Raw genomic sequence first — 15,886 nt, 5'->3', positions numbered from 1 at the left:
GAGGGGAGTGAGGGATAGTTGCGTAGTGTTGACACTTATCACATGAGCGAGATATTCTGATGGCATCTTGGTGGAGTGTTGGCCAATAGTATCCTTGGCGAAAAGTCTTGTGTGCTAGGGATCGAGACCCAGCATGATCTCCGCAGACTCCTTCATGTATTTCCCGAAGGACAATTTCTGCCTCCGCAGGTGTAAGGCATCTTAGGTAGGGCAGGGTAAAACCGTGCTTGTAGAGTTGGTCATTAATGATCAGGTAGCGAGCAGACTTGTATCGAATCTGCTTAGCTTGGACTTTGTCATTTGGGAGGGTGCCATGGGCAAGGAATTTATAAATTGGGGTGATCCAACTATCTCCTTGTTGTAAATTGCACACTTCCGCGACTATGGTGCTTAGTGCTGCCAACAATTCGACATGAATTTTTCTCCCAATCTTGTCTTCCACTGCCGAGGCGATGCGGGCCAACGTCTGCATGACTGTTTGCCGCTCGAGGAACTTGGGTGATCTGGTAGTGGAAGTGCTTGAGCAAAGTCGTGTTTGCGCAAGATATGCTACCATGGAGCTATCCTTAGCATCAAAGTTGTTCGTGACTTGGTTGACCACTAATTGGGAGTCACTGAAGATATCAATTTGTTTAACTCCAAGATGCTTGGCCAAATGTAAGCCTGCTAAAAGGGCTTCGTATTCGGCCTCGTTGTTCGATGCCTTGAATTTGAAACGAAGAACGTATTCTATCGCCACTTTGTCAGGGGTAGTGAGGACTAATCCTGCTCCGCAGCCCTGTTGGTTGGATGAGCCATCAACATACAGACTCCATCCTAGGGTTGTTGATTCTATCTTCTGAGCTTCCGATGGTAATGAAGCTATTGCTTCAGGTGTAGAAGCAATGTCAACAGGATATGTGAAGTCGGCAATGAAATCTACTACTGCTTGACCATTTTCGGCTGGTTTTGGTTGGTAGGAGATGTCAAACTCACCCAATGCTATTGCCCATTTGATCATTCGCCCAGACGTGTCAGGACTCTGGAGTATCTGTCGAAGAGGGTGATTGGTAAACACGATGATGGCGTGTGCTTGGAAATAAGGGCGAAGTTTTTGAGCAGACATGACCAATGCTAGAGCTAATTTCTCAATGTTGGAGTATCGTGTCTCCGCATCTTGTAGGGCCTTGCTAGCATAGTAGACGGGCCGTTCGACACCACTGTCATTTCGAATAAGAACTGAACTGACTGCTGAAGCTGAAACCGATAGATAGATAATGAGAGTGTCACCAACTTCTGGTTTGGAGAGCAGAGGGGCTTTACTCATGTACTCTTTGAGGTTCCTGAATGCCTTGGCACATTCCTCCGTCCATGTAATGTACTTCTTATTTCCCTTGAGTGCTTTGAAGAAATGAGCACATCCGTATGTGGCCTTAGAGATGAATCTGGTTAAGGCTGCCACCTTGCCAGTAAGGCTTTGGATGTCTTTTGAAGTTATTGGCTCTTTCATGTCGATGATTGCTTTGATTTTTTCGGGGTTAGCTTCAATGCCTCGTTGGCTAATCATGAAGCCTAAGAATTTGCCAGAGCCCACGCCGAAGGCACATTTGTTGGGGTTCAACCTCATTCGATACCTCTTTAGAATGGTGAAAGTTTCAGATAGGTTGGTGATATGTTGGTCAGCATGTTTGCTCTTGACTAACATATCATCAACGTAAACTTCCATGCTCTTCCCAATCTGTTCGGCGAACATTGAATTGACCAGTCTCTGATAAGTTGCTCCTGCATTCTTTAGACCGAAGGGCATGACTTTGTAGCAATATAGTCCCCTGTCAGTAGTGAAGGCTGTGTGTTCTTGGTATGAGGGGTTCATGAGGATTTGGTTGTATCCTGAATAAGCGTCCATGAAGCTTAAGAGCTCACACCCTGCCGTAGAGTATATAAGTCTATCAATGAGAGGAAGAGGGAAACTATCCTTCGGGTATCCTTTGTTTAGGTCGGTGTAGTCGACACACATTCTCCACAAGACCTTTTGAAGTAGGAGACTTTCCTTGGTCGGATTTTTCTTAACAAGGACAACATTTGCTACCCATGTTGGGTAATTGACTTCACGGACGAAGCCTATGTCCTTGAGTTTTTCAACTTCTGCTTTCATCGCCTCGTATCGTTCAACATCATAAGATCTTCGCTTCTGTTTTACTGGTTTGGTCTTGGGATCAATACTTAAGTGGTGACAGATGATATCGGGAGAGATGCCCGACATATCTTTATATGACCAAGCGAAGACCTCGGTGTTCTCTTGCAAAAAGGAGATCAGCGACAACCGAAAGGGTGGTGACAAAGTGGTGCCAATCTTCACCATGCGATCTGGATGGTCTTTAGAGATAGAGACATTCTCTAACTCTTCAGCGGGTTGTGCTTGCTGGGTGAATGAGTCATCCCAGGGTCGTCGGGTTGACTGTTGCCATCATGAAGATCCGAGTTGGCTTCATCTGGACTGGTCTTTACTACCTGGTTATGTATAGAGAGGGTCTCCTTGGGGACAGACAGGTGTTGTTGCTTAACTGAAGTGTTGTAACATGATCGAGCACTAAGTTGATCTCCCCTGATGTATCCATTGCCGAAAGGGGTTGGAAACTTCATCAACAACATATGTGTGGATACCATGGTCTTGAGATCATTGATGCCTGTGCGCCCAAAGATGACATTGTATGCCGTCGGGCAATTGACCACTAGGAAGTTAGTGGTTATAGTAGCTGTGTAGGGGCCTGTACCAATGGTGAGGGGTAAGTGTATACTCCCTAAAGGTTGCACGATATCGCCAGAGAAGCTTATCAGAGGAGAAATCGAGCGATCGAGCAAGTGTTCAGCTACATTAAGTGCCTTGAAAGCTTCAGCAAACATGATATTGACTGAAGCACCTGTGTCTATCAGGATTCGTTTCACATCAAAATTTGCTATGTGAGCCTCCACGATCAGCGGGTCGTTGTGAAGGTAGATGATACCTCTTTCTTCCTCAGGGTAGAAACATATTGGATCCCAATTAGGTTTTTGATACTTGCCTCCCCTGATGTCTTCCACGTGAAACACTTGATAGCCATGTCTCAAAGTTCGTTCACTGTTTTTCATGGCCCTATTGGAAGATTCAGACATGGGTGTGCCGCCGCTTATGGAGTATATCACATTCACCTGGCGTTGGTTACGGTTATCCCTTAGAGGGTGAAGGAGGAACTGATCAATTTTTCCTTCACGTGCCAAAGCTTCGATATGATCACGGAGGATGATGCACTTCTCGCCATCATGACCATTATACTCGTGGTAGCAGCAAAACACGCCCGTGTTCTTCGTAGACTTGTAATCTGGCTGTCTTGGCTTTGGCTTTGGTATCAGGTAAGCTATACTGGGGTAGATGGCCGCGCATGTAGCGTTCAAAGGTGTGTATGTCTCATACCTCGGGGTAGGGCCTGTCTTGACACGCGATTGGCCCACTGCGTTGACTGCCTGGGGATGGGTGTTATTGTGACGATATACTGAGTTATCGCGATAGTGCCCCTTATTCTTTTTATTAAAATGAGATTGGTGAGGATGGAAATCTTTCCTTTTGCCCTGGGATTGACATGTCTGCTGACTTGGTGAAGCATTAAATGAGGCCGGGGGGTGTGCTGCTATCGTTTGGAAGGTTGAGGTCTTTTCATTCGGTTGGATCTGGCCTTCACTCCCTACTTGCTGATAAGGGGTGACTGTAGGGGGTTTCCCTTGATATGTCCTTGCCTCGGCAGAGGCATGGTTGTAAGCTTGTGCCATCACCTCAGAGTAAGTCTTCCAAGTGTTGGCATTGATCATGTACTTGAAGAAACAGTCACGTAAGCCTACCGTGAAGGCCTTGAGGGCGGTCTTGTCATTTGCCTCAGCGCAGCGGGAATACTCATGGCTGAAGCGGCCAGCATACTTTCGTAATGACTCATCCGGCTTCTGGCGAATAGTGTACAAGTCATCTGCGGAATGCAAGCGATCGGTCTGGAAGATGTGTTGAGAGACAAACAACTTCCTCAACTCTTCAAATGAGTCTACCGTCTCGGGTGGAAGGCGGCAATACCAATTTAAAGCTCCGCCAGAGAGGGTGGAGGGGAAGAGAACGCACCGTTCTTCATCGGTGTGTCTCTGGTATACCATGGTGGACTTAAAGAGGTTAAGGTGTTCAATCGGGTTTTCCCTTCCAGTATAGAGTTGTAAGTCAAGCTTCTGCTTTGTCTTCGCTTGGAGGGGGTGTTGAGGATCCTTCTTGTGAGGGGGCCAGGCCTGGGTTGGTTCCAGTCAGGTATCTCGGCTTGACGTTCAGCCTTCAACTTGTTTACTTCCTCCAGGAGCTGTAGGACGAGAGGGTCCTGAGTGGAGTCGTGCATCACTGAAGTTTTCTTCCGTAAGTCCCCATCGCCTCTTGGAAGTAGGAAAGTTTGATCAAGATAGCATGATTTTTCCTTGGACTCGTCACACTGACTCTTAGAGTGAGTATGTCGGAACATTTCCAAGTCCCCTGTACCTTCATGTTCTTCTGGGACTTGTTGCCCATTCCTTAGATTAACTGCTGGCCTGGGTCGTGGGAGAGGACCGAGTCTTTCAGAAACTCTTGGGTCATTGATCTTCGAGCTTATGTGGATGGGATTCTCTCGACGTTGCTTTAGGAAGTCTTGACAATCGCGATAGACGGCTTTTGATCCTTCCACTCCTTCTGTGAGGAGGTGCTTTCCTCTACTTCTTCTGCTTCGGGTTGAAGCAGCTGGGTTGAGAGAAATCTCATGTTGATTATTACATTGATGTGTAGCTCGATCCCTATCTGGGATATCCGTGTTGGATATCGGTGACCCTCCGTGTTGGGGGGCATTCAGATGATTGTTGACCTCAGCAAGGGCGACGAGCTTGTGTGCTTGAGCATGCCTAGCCTCGTGAAGCATCTCGAAAAGTTTTTCATACTGCTCCTGGAGGACCTCGCTCCTCATCACTATCTTGTTGTTCTGAGCTTCTAACTCATCGACTTTAGCTTGAAGAGTAACTCTATTTCCTTCCTGCTTTCGTTGCTTCATACTAGGTCCAATGGGGGTGTCATTCTGTGTGCTATGGCTTCTTTCGCTCCCCATGTTGGAGAGAGATGTTTGGCCAAAAGAAAGTGTACGAGCGGTGGAAACCAGCTTAACAAAGCTGAAGATAGTGGGAGTAAGTGTCTTTCCCACAGACGGCGCCAAATGTTGATGCACAAAATTAGCGAGGACTTTGGTACAACAGAAAGTGTCAGGTTTGCGACCTTCGCTTGGTTGCTTCGATCACTAGTGAAGGTAAGTACGTAAATGAATAGGGACAGGGAAGCAAACACAAGATGTACGTGGTTCACCCAGATCGGCTACGTCCACGGAGTAGAGGAGTTCTCATTAATTGTGAAGGGTTTACACAAATACATAGGTTCAAGCTCTCATTTTGTGAGTTCTAGTGAATAGTTTAGTACAAAATGACATTAGAGATTATTGTGGGAGAATGATCCCTATTTATAGAAGAGAGTTTCTAGTTTTGTTCTAACATTGACACGTGTCGTGTTGTGATTGGCTTCTGATGTTGACACGTGTCGAGCTGTGATTGGCTTCTGATGTCGACACGTGTCGCATTGTGATTGGCCTCCTGGTTGAAGGGAAGCTCTTCTGGGTCTTTGACGGTATAACGTTGACCGGTGCTCAATAGTTTCGGGATTGGTCAAGTATGGTACAAACAAATATATTTTAGTTTTTGTATTATGAAACAAATATCTAACGGTTAGAACATGATGCCTAAAAAAGTTTCATACTAAAAATCTAAAATTATCATTCTCATACCTGTAGTATTTGAATGATTGAATCCACATTTGCAGCTCAACTGACCGTACATTTTGTATGATATATATAACTGCTACCAAAAATTCTTAAATGCTCTGAAATGCCAGGTATTCTGAGTGTTTTAACTGTTAAATCGTAATTTTTGTATATTTAAACATAAATCTAAAACACTTGTTGTACTGGGTGCTCGAGAAAGTCCCAACCGTTACACTGGCTAGAAAATCCCTTTGTATATTCCATTTTCCAACTATTTAATAGAGGCGGAACCTATTGTATTATTTCGTACAAATGTAATATATAAAACGTAGGTTAAAAAATCTTTTCTAATAAAGATTAGACCTATCAATATGGTAGGTCCCGTTTCTATTGAAGATTTGGTATAAATGTAATATATAAAACGTAGCAAGTATATCATTTTTTAAGTAAAGGAACATTAAAAGAAGAAAGCAACAATTAATCGAGAAAAGTGCTAAGGAAATTGGTAATTCATGAGTTAATAGGTCAATTGTTGCTGTTATTTCTTTAAGGTCAATGTTTTGAACCTTTTTAAGCTGTCTGAATTAATGTAGCTCTATTTTAGCATGCTAATCTTGAGCCCATGATATATAGATTTGAAGAGAACGACGAAATCTACAAGACTTGTATGTATGGAGAAAGTGCAGTTAAAATATGATAAGTATCATGTCGTTTTAAATTTTAGTATTTTCAACCACACATAAATTATTTATTGAACGAGTAACGTACTTTTCAAACACCAAGTACTCAAGTCAAGTGAGATGGAATCTGGAATGTAATTTGATGCAACCCGTTTCCACACTGCCCCTCGTCCATCTGTCCTTTGTTTTTTATTTTATTTTTTTTGTCGTTTAAAGCTGGTGACTTTAAAGATGTACTTGCATTCGAACCCATCACGAACCAGGTGCTTCAAACTCAAAACGACGAGTTCAGAGTAAACTCCAACTTCCAACCTGCATCAAACCCATCAAAAACCCATCAAATAAAATAAATAAATTACTCCGCAAATCATGGATCGTACGGTCCAGCCATCGCCGGAAATGCAGCAATCCGTGGCAGCCGTGGAGCAAATCGTGGGCCACGATTTCAGGAACAAGAGGCTTCTAGAAGAAGCTCTGACCCACTCCTCTTACTCCGAATCGCCGTCGTACCAGCGCCTCGAATTCGTCGGCGACGCTGCTCTCGGCCTCGCCCTCAGCAACTACTTCTTCCTTGCTTATCCTGGGGTCGAACCCGGCACTCTCTCTCTGCTGCGCTCCGCCAACGTCAGCACCGAGAAGCTCGCACGTGTGGCTGTCCGGCACGGCCTTTACTGCCACCTCCGCCACAATGCACCTGCTCTCCAGGATAAGGTTCGTTACTATTAATTAATTAATTATTCCCTTTGTTCTCAATCAATTTCATTTTTTCTGATTCTCTGTTTTATGTGTGGAAAGAAAGAACAAAAGGAGGAACATTTTAGCTGGGTTTTTTTTTTGTTTATATTTTCTTGTTGTCTGGATTTGTGTCGGAAAAGTTTAATTGTTTCATAGGTATTAATTTTGTTATCTTTTAATATTTTTCCCATTTTTTTTCCAGGTTAATTTTCTTGAAAGGATTGTTGTTGTCAATCAATGGTATAATTTTAGGATTTGTCTGCAATTTGTTCTCAATTTTAGGTTAGGGAGTTTACTGAAGCTGTCACTGGAGAAGACGAGACGCCGCTTGTATATCGTGGTTCTGTGAGAGCTCCCAAGGTTCTTGCAGATATGGTGGAGTCTGTGGCAGCAGCAGTGTATGTTGACTTGAATTTTGATCTGGAAAAATTATGGATGGTGTGTATTTGATTACCTTCTGTTAAGTTTCCAAGCGTTTAGAAGTTGGATATAACCTGTTAGTTTTTGTTGTTGTTGTTGATATACATTTGTAGAAATTTAGGCGCCTTTTGGAGCCTATAGTTACTCTTGAAGAAGTGCAAGGTCAACCTCAACCTGTTACAATGTTGTTTGAGCTTTGCCAGAAGCACGGGAAACATGTTGATATCAAGCATTGGAGAGATGAGACCAAAAGTATTGCTAGTGTCTATGTTGATGGCGTGTTTGTTGCCTCGGGTTCTTCTGAGCAAAAGGAGATTGCCAAGCTTGATGCTGCTAAGATAGCTCTTTTAAAGTTGTCGAAATCGTTGGGGGTAAGTGGCAGGTCGACGGAATTTATTGCGGGAATTGATGGAAAGTTTCAAATTGAAGAAGCAAAACAGAAGTTGCATGAGCTTTGTGACAAGAAGAAGTGGCCTAAACCAATTTACACGTATGAATCTCTTTGCCCTTATCATGACCTCTGAACATATTTGAAGAAAAACACTGTATTGTTGGAATTAATGTTGTTTATTCCGTAGTTATGTAGATTTTCTGTTTTTCTATTGCAGCATTGAGAAAGATGAAGGTCCTTCACATGAGAAGAGATTTGTATCCTCAGTCAAAATTGCAACTGCGGATGGTGTACTATGCATAACGGGAGATGAAAGGTCGAGAATAAAAGATGCGGACAACTCTGCAGCTTCGTCAATGATCTGTGCTTTACAAGAATCTGGTTACATATGATGCAACTCCAATTCTTTTTCTTTTCTTGTACCCCCTGCCGCATTTGAAATTTGAATGCATAGTTTAGAGGAAAACTCTGTATGCAACATAAGAGCTTGCAGTTATGCAATAACAACGATGGATTATAGGAAAATGTTGCGTTTCATGCCCAACAGATTTAGGTTAGGATTTGAGCCTGTAACGTTTGTTTGTGCTCGTCGTAGTTTTCAGACTGTTTATCCCCTGTTTCAAGTGATTGTTTGATTGGATGGAGTTTACTGGTGGTCCATCTTCTTCTCTCTCTCTCTACCTCCATAGCAACCTTGAGCTCTTTAACCAGCAGTCTGATTTTCACTCAACGAAGACTCCCATATTGACCCAAACCCACAGTGGTGCACAATGCGATACTCTCAACTTTGATAAATTAGTATTGTTTTGTTTTCTGGTAAATAAAATTTGATCATATAATTTGGCTCCCCAATGTTAAGCAACAAATTTGATAGTGAAATGTGTGTAGATTAATGCTATTCATACCACATTTTTATACCACATGATGTGATAAATAAATGTACCCCCCAGATTTTAACTCATTTAATGTGGATTTTTACCTCCTGAAGATTTGAGTTTATCTGATTAGATGTTAATTGAGTATAGTGCTAGTGATGGCTCTCGTGAGTAAAGAACCTATGTGGTTTTAAAAATGTAATAGGTGTAATATTATGGGAGGAATTGGATTAAGCAACACAATGGGTAAATCGTAATGATTAGATATTGAACTTGACATCCATATATGAGTCGAAGCTTATACCTCTCAATTACAAATAAAAAATTATCAACAAAAGTAAAACATAGTGCTAGTGACGGCTCTCGTCATAAAGAAATGTGGCTGTTTCTCTTCTGAATATGTGATTGTTTTGGTTTACATGGGAGAAGAGACCAAAAACGAAAACTAAGAATCAAACATTTAGGATGAAGATGTAGCTCCTGCAAAGACAGCCATGGATCACTAGAAAGGCTGGTGCTGCTACTATCCACAGTCATTTTTACCTCTCTCACACCTTTTTTTAATTTATGTATTTTGATATTCTTCAATTAATTCAATCGGACAATTGAAAATTAAGAAACATGTGTGATAAGTGTATAAAAAGTGATATGTTAGTTTGTATATGATTGTGACAGATGTCATTGATCCAATGGTTTATGTTAGTCATGCTCAAGGAAGAAAATATCGGTAATATCGGAAATATCGGTAGTCCGAAAACACGGAAATATCAATGGAAATATCGGGATAATATCGGGATAATATCGGAAATATCAATGGCTCTTAAGTCTTACCTAGTTGGAGTCACAAGTTCACATGTACCAGCCCTCGCAAGTCGCAGCAAAACGTTTTGGTTTCTGTAATCCCACATCACCCACGCAAGGGCAGTGAGCAAGGAAACAGGCATATAAAAGCCACATTCCCAAGCTTGGTTTCTGTAATCTCGTTTCTGTAATCCCACATCGCCCACGCAAGGGCAGTGAGCAAGGAAACAGGCCTATAAAAGCCACATTCCCAAGCTTGGTTTCTGTAATCCCACATCGCCCACGCAAGGGAAGTGAGCAAGCAAACAGGCCTATAAAAGCCACATTCCCAAGCTGTGAAAAGCATGCCTTGCTCAGCCCTTTTGGCTAAGATCAAGTGTAGTTATTTGTTGAGACTTCTCAGAATTTTTTTAAATATTTTTGGGTTTTGATATGGCGATATTATCAAAAATATCGCGATAGTTTCGGAAATATCGCGATAATATCGATAATATCATGATATTTAGGCGAAACCTAATTGGATACCTATTAAAATATCGTTACCGTGAAAAACCGATAATATCGACGATATTTCGCCGATATTATTGGGATTTTCTTCCTTGGTCATGCTAGAGTCGGTTAGAATGAGTGCAAAGAGTATAAATACTCTTATTATCGTTGTATTAATCACATTCTGAAAATAGAAAGAAAATAATTCATTCTCTCACTTTCTCACCCTAAAGTTCTCTATCTATCTCTCTCTATAATATGTCTTTCTGTTATCTTAGTGTTAGAGTAGGTTGATCCATCAATGGCCACACGCATTCTACATCATCTCATTTGTGTTGTTCACATATTAAACTTGAGAATTTACTGGAGAACGTGTGAGAATGTGAGGATAGCACCATCCTACTAGGAAATTGTTGCGTTTCATCTCTTTTAAGGTTAGGTTAGGAATTATATTTGAGGCTGTAATATCTCCAACAGGATCCTTTTTGGATTATTTTGATGAGAATCATAGGGATATGTGAATCGTATCCGTTCATCGTATATTGTGCGATCAGTTTTTTTCAATTACTGTTTGTGTTTTATTTTAAATAAAAATATTTAAAATAATTTCCGACTGTATAATATACGATGAATTGACACAATTGACAAATCCTTGAAATCCTCATAAAGAGGATTCGATTCGTAATATCTGGTTTATGTGGTCTAGCCAGCTGGCTGCCAGACCTTTGGAACTGGACGCATTTGGGGAATAGAATCCGATGATTCATCCACCAATGCCCAGATGACAACCTCGGACAAAGTGTTTTACCCTTTCTCTTTCTCTTTTCCTTAACATTCGTATTCCTTACTTTACTTTTACCATTAAGGTTGCTTAACTTAATTGCTTTCCATCACTACTAAAGAGTTATTTTCTGGTATTTCCAATTCCAAATCCAACTAGATAGTTTTGCTTCAACATACATCAACGACGATCTTCCAATTCAGCAACATGACACTCTTCAGTAATACCTCAGCATCCCTCGATCGCGAGCTCCCGCCATCGCCTGAAATGAAAGATAAAGTGACGGCCATGGAGAAAATTGTAGGCCACAACTTCAAGAACAAGAGGCTTCTAGAGGAAGCTCTCACACACCCCTCCGTCACGAACTTCCCATCGTATGAGCGTTTAGCAGTGCTCGGTGACGCTGCCCTTGGCATGGCTATGAGTAAGCACCTCTTTCTTCTTTACCCCGACATGGATCAAGGCAACTTCTCTAAGCTCCGCTCCACCAATGTTAGTACGATGAAGTTCGCACGCGCTGCTGTTAAACATGGGTTTGATCACTGCCTTCGTCACAATTCTCCTCCTCTCGCTACTCAGGTCATTGTTTGAGCTATCTGGTTTCTTTTAATTATTTCATATATTATTATTTTAGTACTTTGCTAATTGAATTTGCATTTTGCAATTTGTGGAGGTTTTTTTATTAATTTCCACAGGAGCTTAAGCTTTTATTGACATACTAAAAAAGTACACCAAATATAAGGAAATGGAATCGTGCAGAGTGAGTTTTTTTTCTTTTCTTTTTTAACATGCCAATACCATCTTTTTTTTTCTTTTCTCTTTTTTAAGGCTAATTACTGATATATCCTAATATATATAACCTGAATAAATAATGAAACTTTAACGAAAAGCTCCTGGTACTGTTTACTTAAAAAACCATATTTTTACATTAAAAAGTCAATCATAATACTATTCACTTGACCCTTTATTTTATCCTTATCGTTAAAACTTAAAGTTTTCAAGCCATTTTAATTAGTTTTCTTATAAAAAAAATGTAAAATATTTATATTTATATGTAAAATAGTGGTAAGTTTGAATAAAATAGTATTTTTATGCAATTAGTGTTTTACCACAGTAGTGTAAAGGAGTTGAGCTATTGCATGTCTACATGGTTAATTTAACAAAAACTATTATTTGACAAAAAAAAAATTTATATTGTAAGAAATACTAATGTACCTGTTACAATTATTTGAAAAGGAAAAAAAAAATGCTCATTTTTACACAAATGTAAAAACAGCCATATAAGGAATCAAAACTCTAATACCATGTAATTTTTGTTATTAATATGCATTGAAATTATGACATTTAAAATTTTCTTTTCCAAGTCCACATAAGCAATTTTTTTTATAGAACAACTACGATATTCATTGAAGTGAGAGGAATTCGTACAAAATTAGGATAAGGTGCATAAATGGGCCTCGAAAAAAACTTTGCCGGGAATTTCAATCCGGTCAAAGGGAAAAACAGTGTCCCGCACAAACAACTTTGAAAGTTAGCTATCCTCAAAACAAAGTTACATCAACTCCATATAAGTTTGAATAAAACTAAACGTCCGCATAAGCATTTGAGAACGTTTAATTGAACGAAATAATACAAATAAATGTAGATAACAAGTAATAAACTAGGGATGACAATTTTTAACTGTTAAACCTAATAACCGTGAATAACCGTCCGAATTGATTGGATTTAAGTATGAAAATTCGGGTATATTTTGGATATGGGGAAAAACTGGGAATAATATTTGGTTATGGTTTTGGATATGGTTATAGAGGTTCCCTATCCGTATCCGTCCTCGAATCCGAACATAATTATATATAATATAATAGTAAATATATATTATTATTATTATTATTATTATTATTCACCGAATCTATTACCTTGAGAATACAAAAGTTGCACTGTGTGAGTTGCATTTTGTGGGCAAGTTAAAATGTTTTGATATGAATCAAAATCTATTAGAATCCAGACCAATAGTACTTATGGGAGATATAAAAAATCAGCTAACATTATCAATGTTTAGTTTTAATTTTTATGCTCCACAAGATCCACTCATTAAATCATTTTATATATCAAATATTTAATGACAAAATTAATATTTACTAAATTATCATGAGTCAATTGAACGAATATATTTTTTTTATTAACAAAGATGGGTATAACAGTTAACCGATAAGGAATCCATTACCCGGTGGTTATGGTTATGGATAATACCCTATGGTGAATTGGCGGTTATGGATATGATTAATTTCTGTGGTTATGGAGATGGATATAGTATTTCCGTCCCCAAACCGAACCGTTGCCATCCCTATAATAGACACAAAGTCAATCATATTAGGTGTAATTTAAACATACAAAAATACAATTTTTGCCAATCAAACTTAATTATGGATATTGCTTAGTTAGAGTCTAATCATTCGGTTTTTATTAGAAAAATTTACCACAGTGGATTTTAGTTGAAAAAAAATTGAATTCCAAAGGGTATACTCATATATAATTAGCTAGAGACACTAGCATATTACATGCACTTTTGGTTACCAATTAATTAACTAGTGTGAAACTTTCTTTCTTTCTTATTTCTAAACGCTGTCACATTAGTTGGTATTTTAAAAGCTGGTGTCTCTAGCCTTGTGTATATTTGCCTCTTTTGACGTAAGTTTTCCTTTTTGAAATTTGTATAAATCATTTGTCGTTAAGTAATGGTACTTTTACTCTTAGTTTTATGAGCAATATTTTGATTTAAGTTTTAGGTTGGGGAGTTTGCCAAAGCGGTTTCGAATGAAGAAGATGAGACGGATCTTTTATATGGAGGGACTATACAACCGAATCATGCTCTTGCAGATATTGTGGAATCAGTGGCAGCTGCCATATATATTGACTTGAACTTTGATCTGCACAAACTATGGAAGGTGCGTATTTCATTGTAGCTTGTTTCATTTTATATGACAATTATGGAAACCTTTTATTGAGTTTGTAATTAGGGTTTGTAAGTTGGTTTGAACTTTAACTAGTGGTTTTTGTGTTATCTGCTGTGGTACATTTGTAGACATATAAGCATCTTTTGGAGCCTATAGTTACTCTCGAAGATTTGCTGGATCACCCTGTGTCAAAGTTGTTTAAGCTTTGCCAGAAGCATGGAAAGCTCGTTGAGACCAAGGAGGCGAGAGATGATGCTAAAAATATAAGTATTTGTTGTGTGTATGTTGATGGTAACCCCTTTGCCTCGGCTCCTGGAAAAAATATTACAATTGCCAAGCGTCGTGCTGCAAGTGAAGCCCTATCTAAGTTGTCCGAATTCGGCATAAACTATGGGTCGTTTGAAGTTGTTGCTGAAAATGAAGCTAAAAAGAATTTGAAGGAGCTTTGTGAGAGGAAGAGGATCCGTAAACCAACTTACAGGTATAAACACATTCAGAAAAAAAAAAAAAAATTGTGTTTTTAGAATTATGTTGTCAATAATATTTATAAATAATCCACGCATATATTTACCTTTTCTACTGTAGAGTGAAAGAATTTGGTCCTGCGCATGAGAAGAGATTTGTATCATCAGTTGAAATTGAAACTTTAGATGGTGTGCTATATAAGACAGGAGATGAAAGGCCAAGAAAACGATATGCGGAGAATTCTGCGGCTTCCTTGATGATCATTATGATGAACACTATAGAAGCAGCTAAAATTAAGGGTGACTATTTTCCAGAAGCGGCTAAAATTAAGGGTGGCTATTTTCCCTCAGTACTCTACAAACTGTGGTTAATGATTTGTTGGGTGATAAGGCTGCTTGTATTTTGTTTCACAGGAATAATTCTGTTAGTTATTTTCTTTGCTGTGGTCGGTTCTTGTCTGGATTACTTTTTTTCTGGTTGAAACTTGTCTGGAATACTTTCATATAACAAAGAATAGCCTTATAGAGTATAAAAGAGGCTCTCAATTAGTTATCGGGTAGCCTTTCGCTTGATTTCCGTTGGCTTCCACGTTTGTAGGCCACTTTTGATTCCTCTTGGAATTTTAAAGAGCTTGTTTGTATGGCCTCGTTTGATGTTCATTACTGAATAAGATTGTTGGTCATGGATTGAATGTTAATCATGTTATATGTTCATGTGCAGTACCAGATTTCGCAACCCATGATAAGGAGAAATTTTTATGGGTAGCATAGAATTAAGAAAAAACTAGATATATATAGGTCCCAAAATTAAGTTCCATTGGTAGCGTGCTCAAACTCTTGGATCGGCTAACAAATTTGCCTCTTTGAACATGTTAGATCCTACATCACCCAGGGGAGCGGATCATTTGCCTTAAATGTACATACCCACCTCCATATAGCACAAGGCCTTTTGAGAGCTCACTGGTTTCTTATTTCATAAGAACTCCAAAGTTAAGCAAGATCGTGTGAGAGCAATCCCAGGATGGATGATCTATTGGGAAGTTCTCGTATGAGTTACCAGAAACAAAACCGTGAGGGCGTGGTCGGGGCCCAAAGCGGACAATATAGTGTTACGGCAGAGGCGGAGCCCGGGATGTGGTGGAGCCCGGGTAGGGATGTGACAAAACATGTGCTAAAAAGTTCATCTTCATATAGTACAAAAGTTTTGCTTCCAGTGTCATGTTCAACGAAGCTTAATTACCTCCTCATTCACAGCAAGCCTAGCCCCGCTTGGCACCATCCATATTTGCCTTTTTTAGTAAATTCAGTATGTACTTAGTTTGGGACATAAGACCATCTCCAAACCTGGGCTAAAAGCTAAATTACCCCCCCCCAAATACTCTCCAACCCATGTTAAAATTTAGGCTAAATGCCAAATGTTATTTCTGGGCCAAATACCCCACAGCTTTCCCCCCGGGCTAAATGCCAAATGTTTATTGGAATT

At 39.8% G+C, this 15,886-nt stretch overlaps 2 protein-coding genes across 2 annotated transcripts; both read left to right on the top strand.

The window, feature by feature from the left end:
* The first annotated feature begins 6,624 nt into the window (after positions 1–6,624).
* Positions 6,625–8,697, top strand: LOC103418989 (ribonuclease 3-like protein 2). The gene is made up of 4 exons (XM_017327746.3): positions 6,625–7,204; positions 7,511–7,666; positions 7,762–8,138; positions 8,257–8,697. Exons 1-4 carry the CDS (start codon positions 6,863–6,865, stop codon positions 8,429–8,431), a joined length of 1,050 nt encoding a protein of 349 aa, XP_017183235.3. The 5' UTR covers positions 6,625–6,862; the 3' UTR covers positions 8,432–8,697.
* A 2,206-nt stretch (positions 8,698–10,903) lies between these two features.
* On the top strand, positions 10,904–15,101 carry LOC103428504 (ribonuclease 3-like protein 2). Its single transcript, XM_029100123.2, has 4 exons — positions 10,904–11,564; positions 13,772–13,930; positions 14,068–14,420; positions 14,525–15,101. The coding sequence occupies exons 1-4, from the start codon at positions 11,193–11,195 to the stop codon at positions 14,883–14,885; spliced, it is 1,245 nt and encodes a 414-aa protein (XP_028955956.2). The 5' UTR covers positions 10,904–11,192; the 3' UTR covers positions 14,886–15,101.
* The last annotated feature ends 785 nt before the right edge of the window (positions 15,102–15,886 follow it).

The sequence above is a fragment of the Malus domestica genome, chromosome 03 (genome assembly GCF_042453785.1).
Source record: "Malus domestica chromosome 03, GDT2T_hap1".
NCBI classification, from domain to species: domain Eukaryota; kingdom Viridiplantae; phylum Streptophyta; class Magnoliopsida; order Rosales; family Rosaceae; genus Malus; species Malus domestica.
Note: the sequence above shows the minus strand (reverse complement) of the source record. Positions and strands in the feature narration are given on the sequence as shown.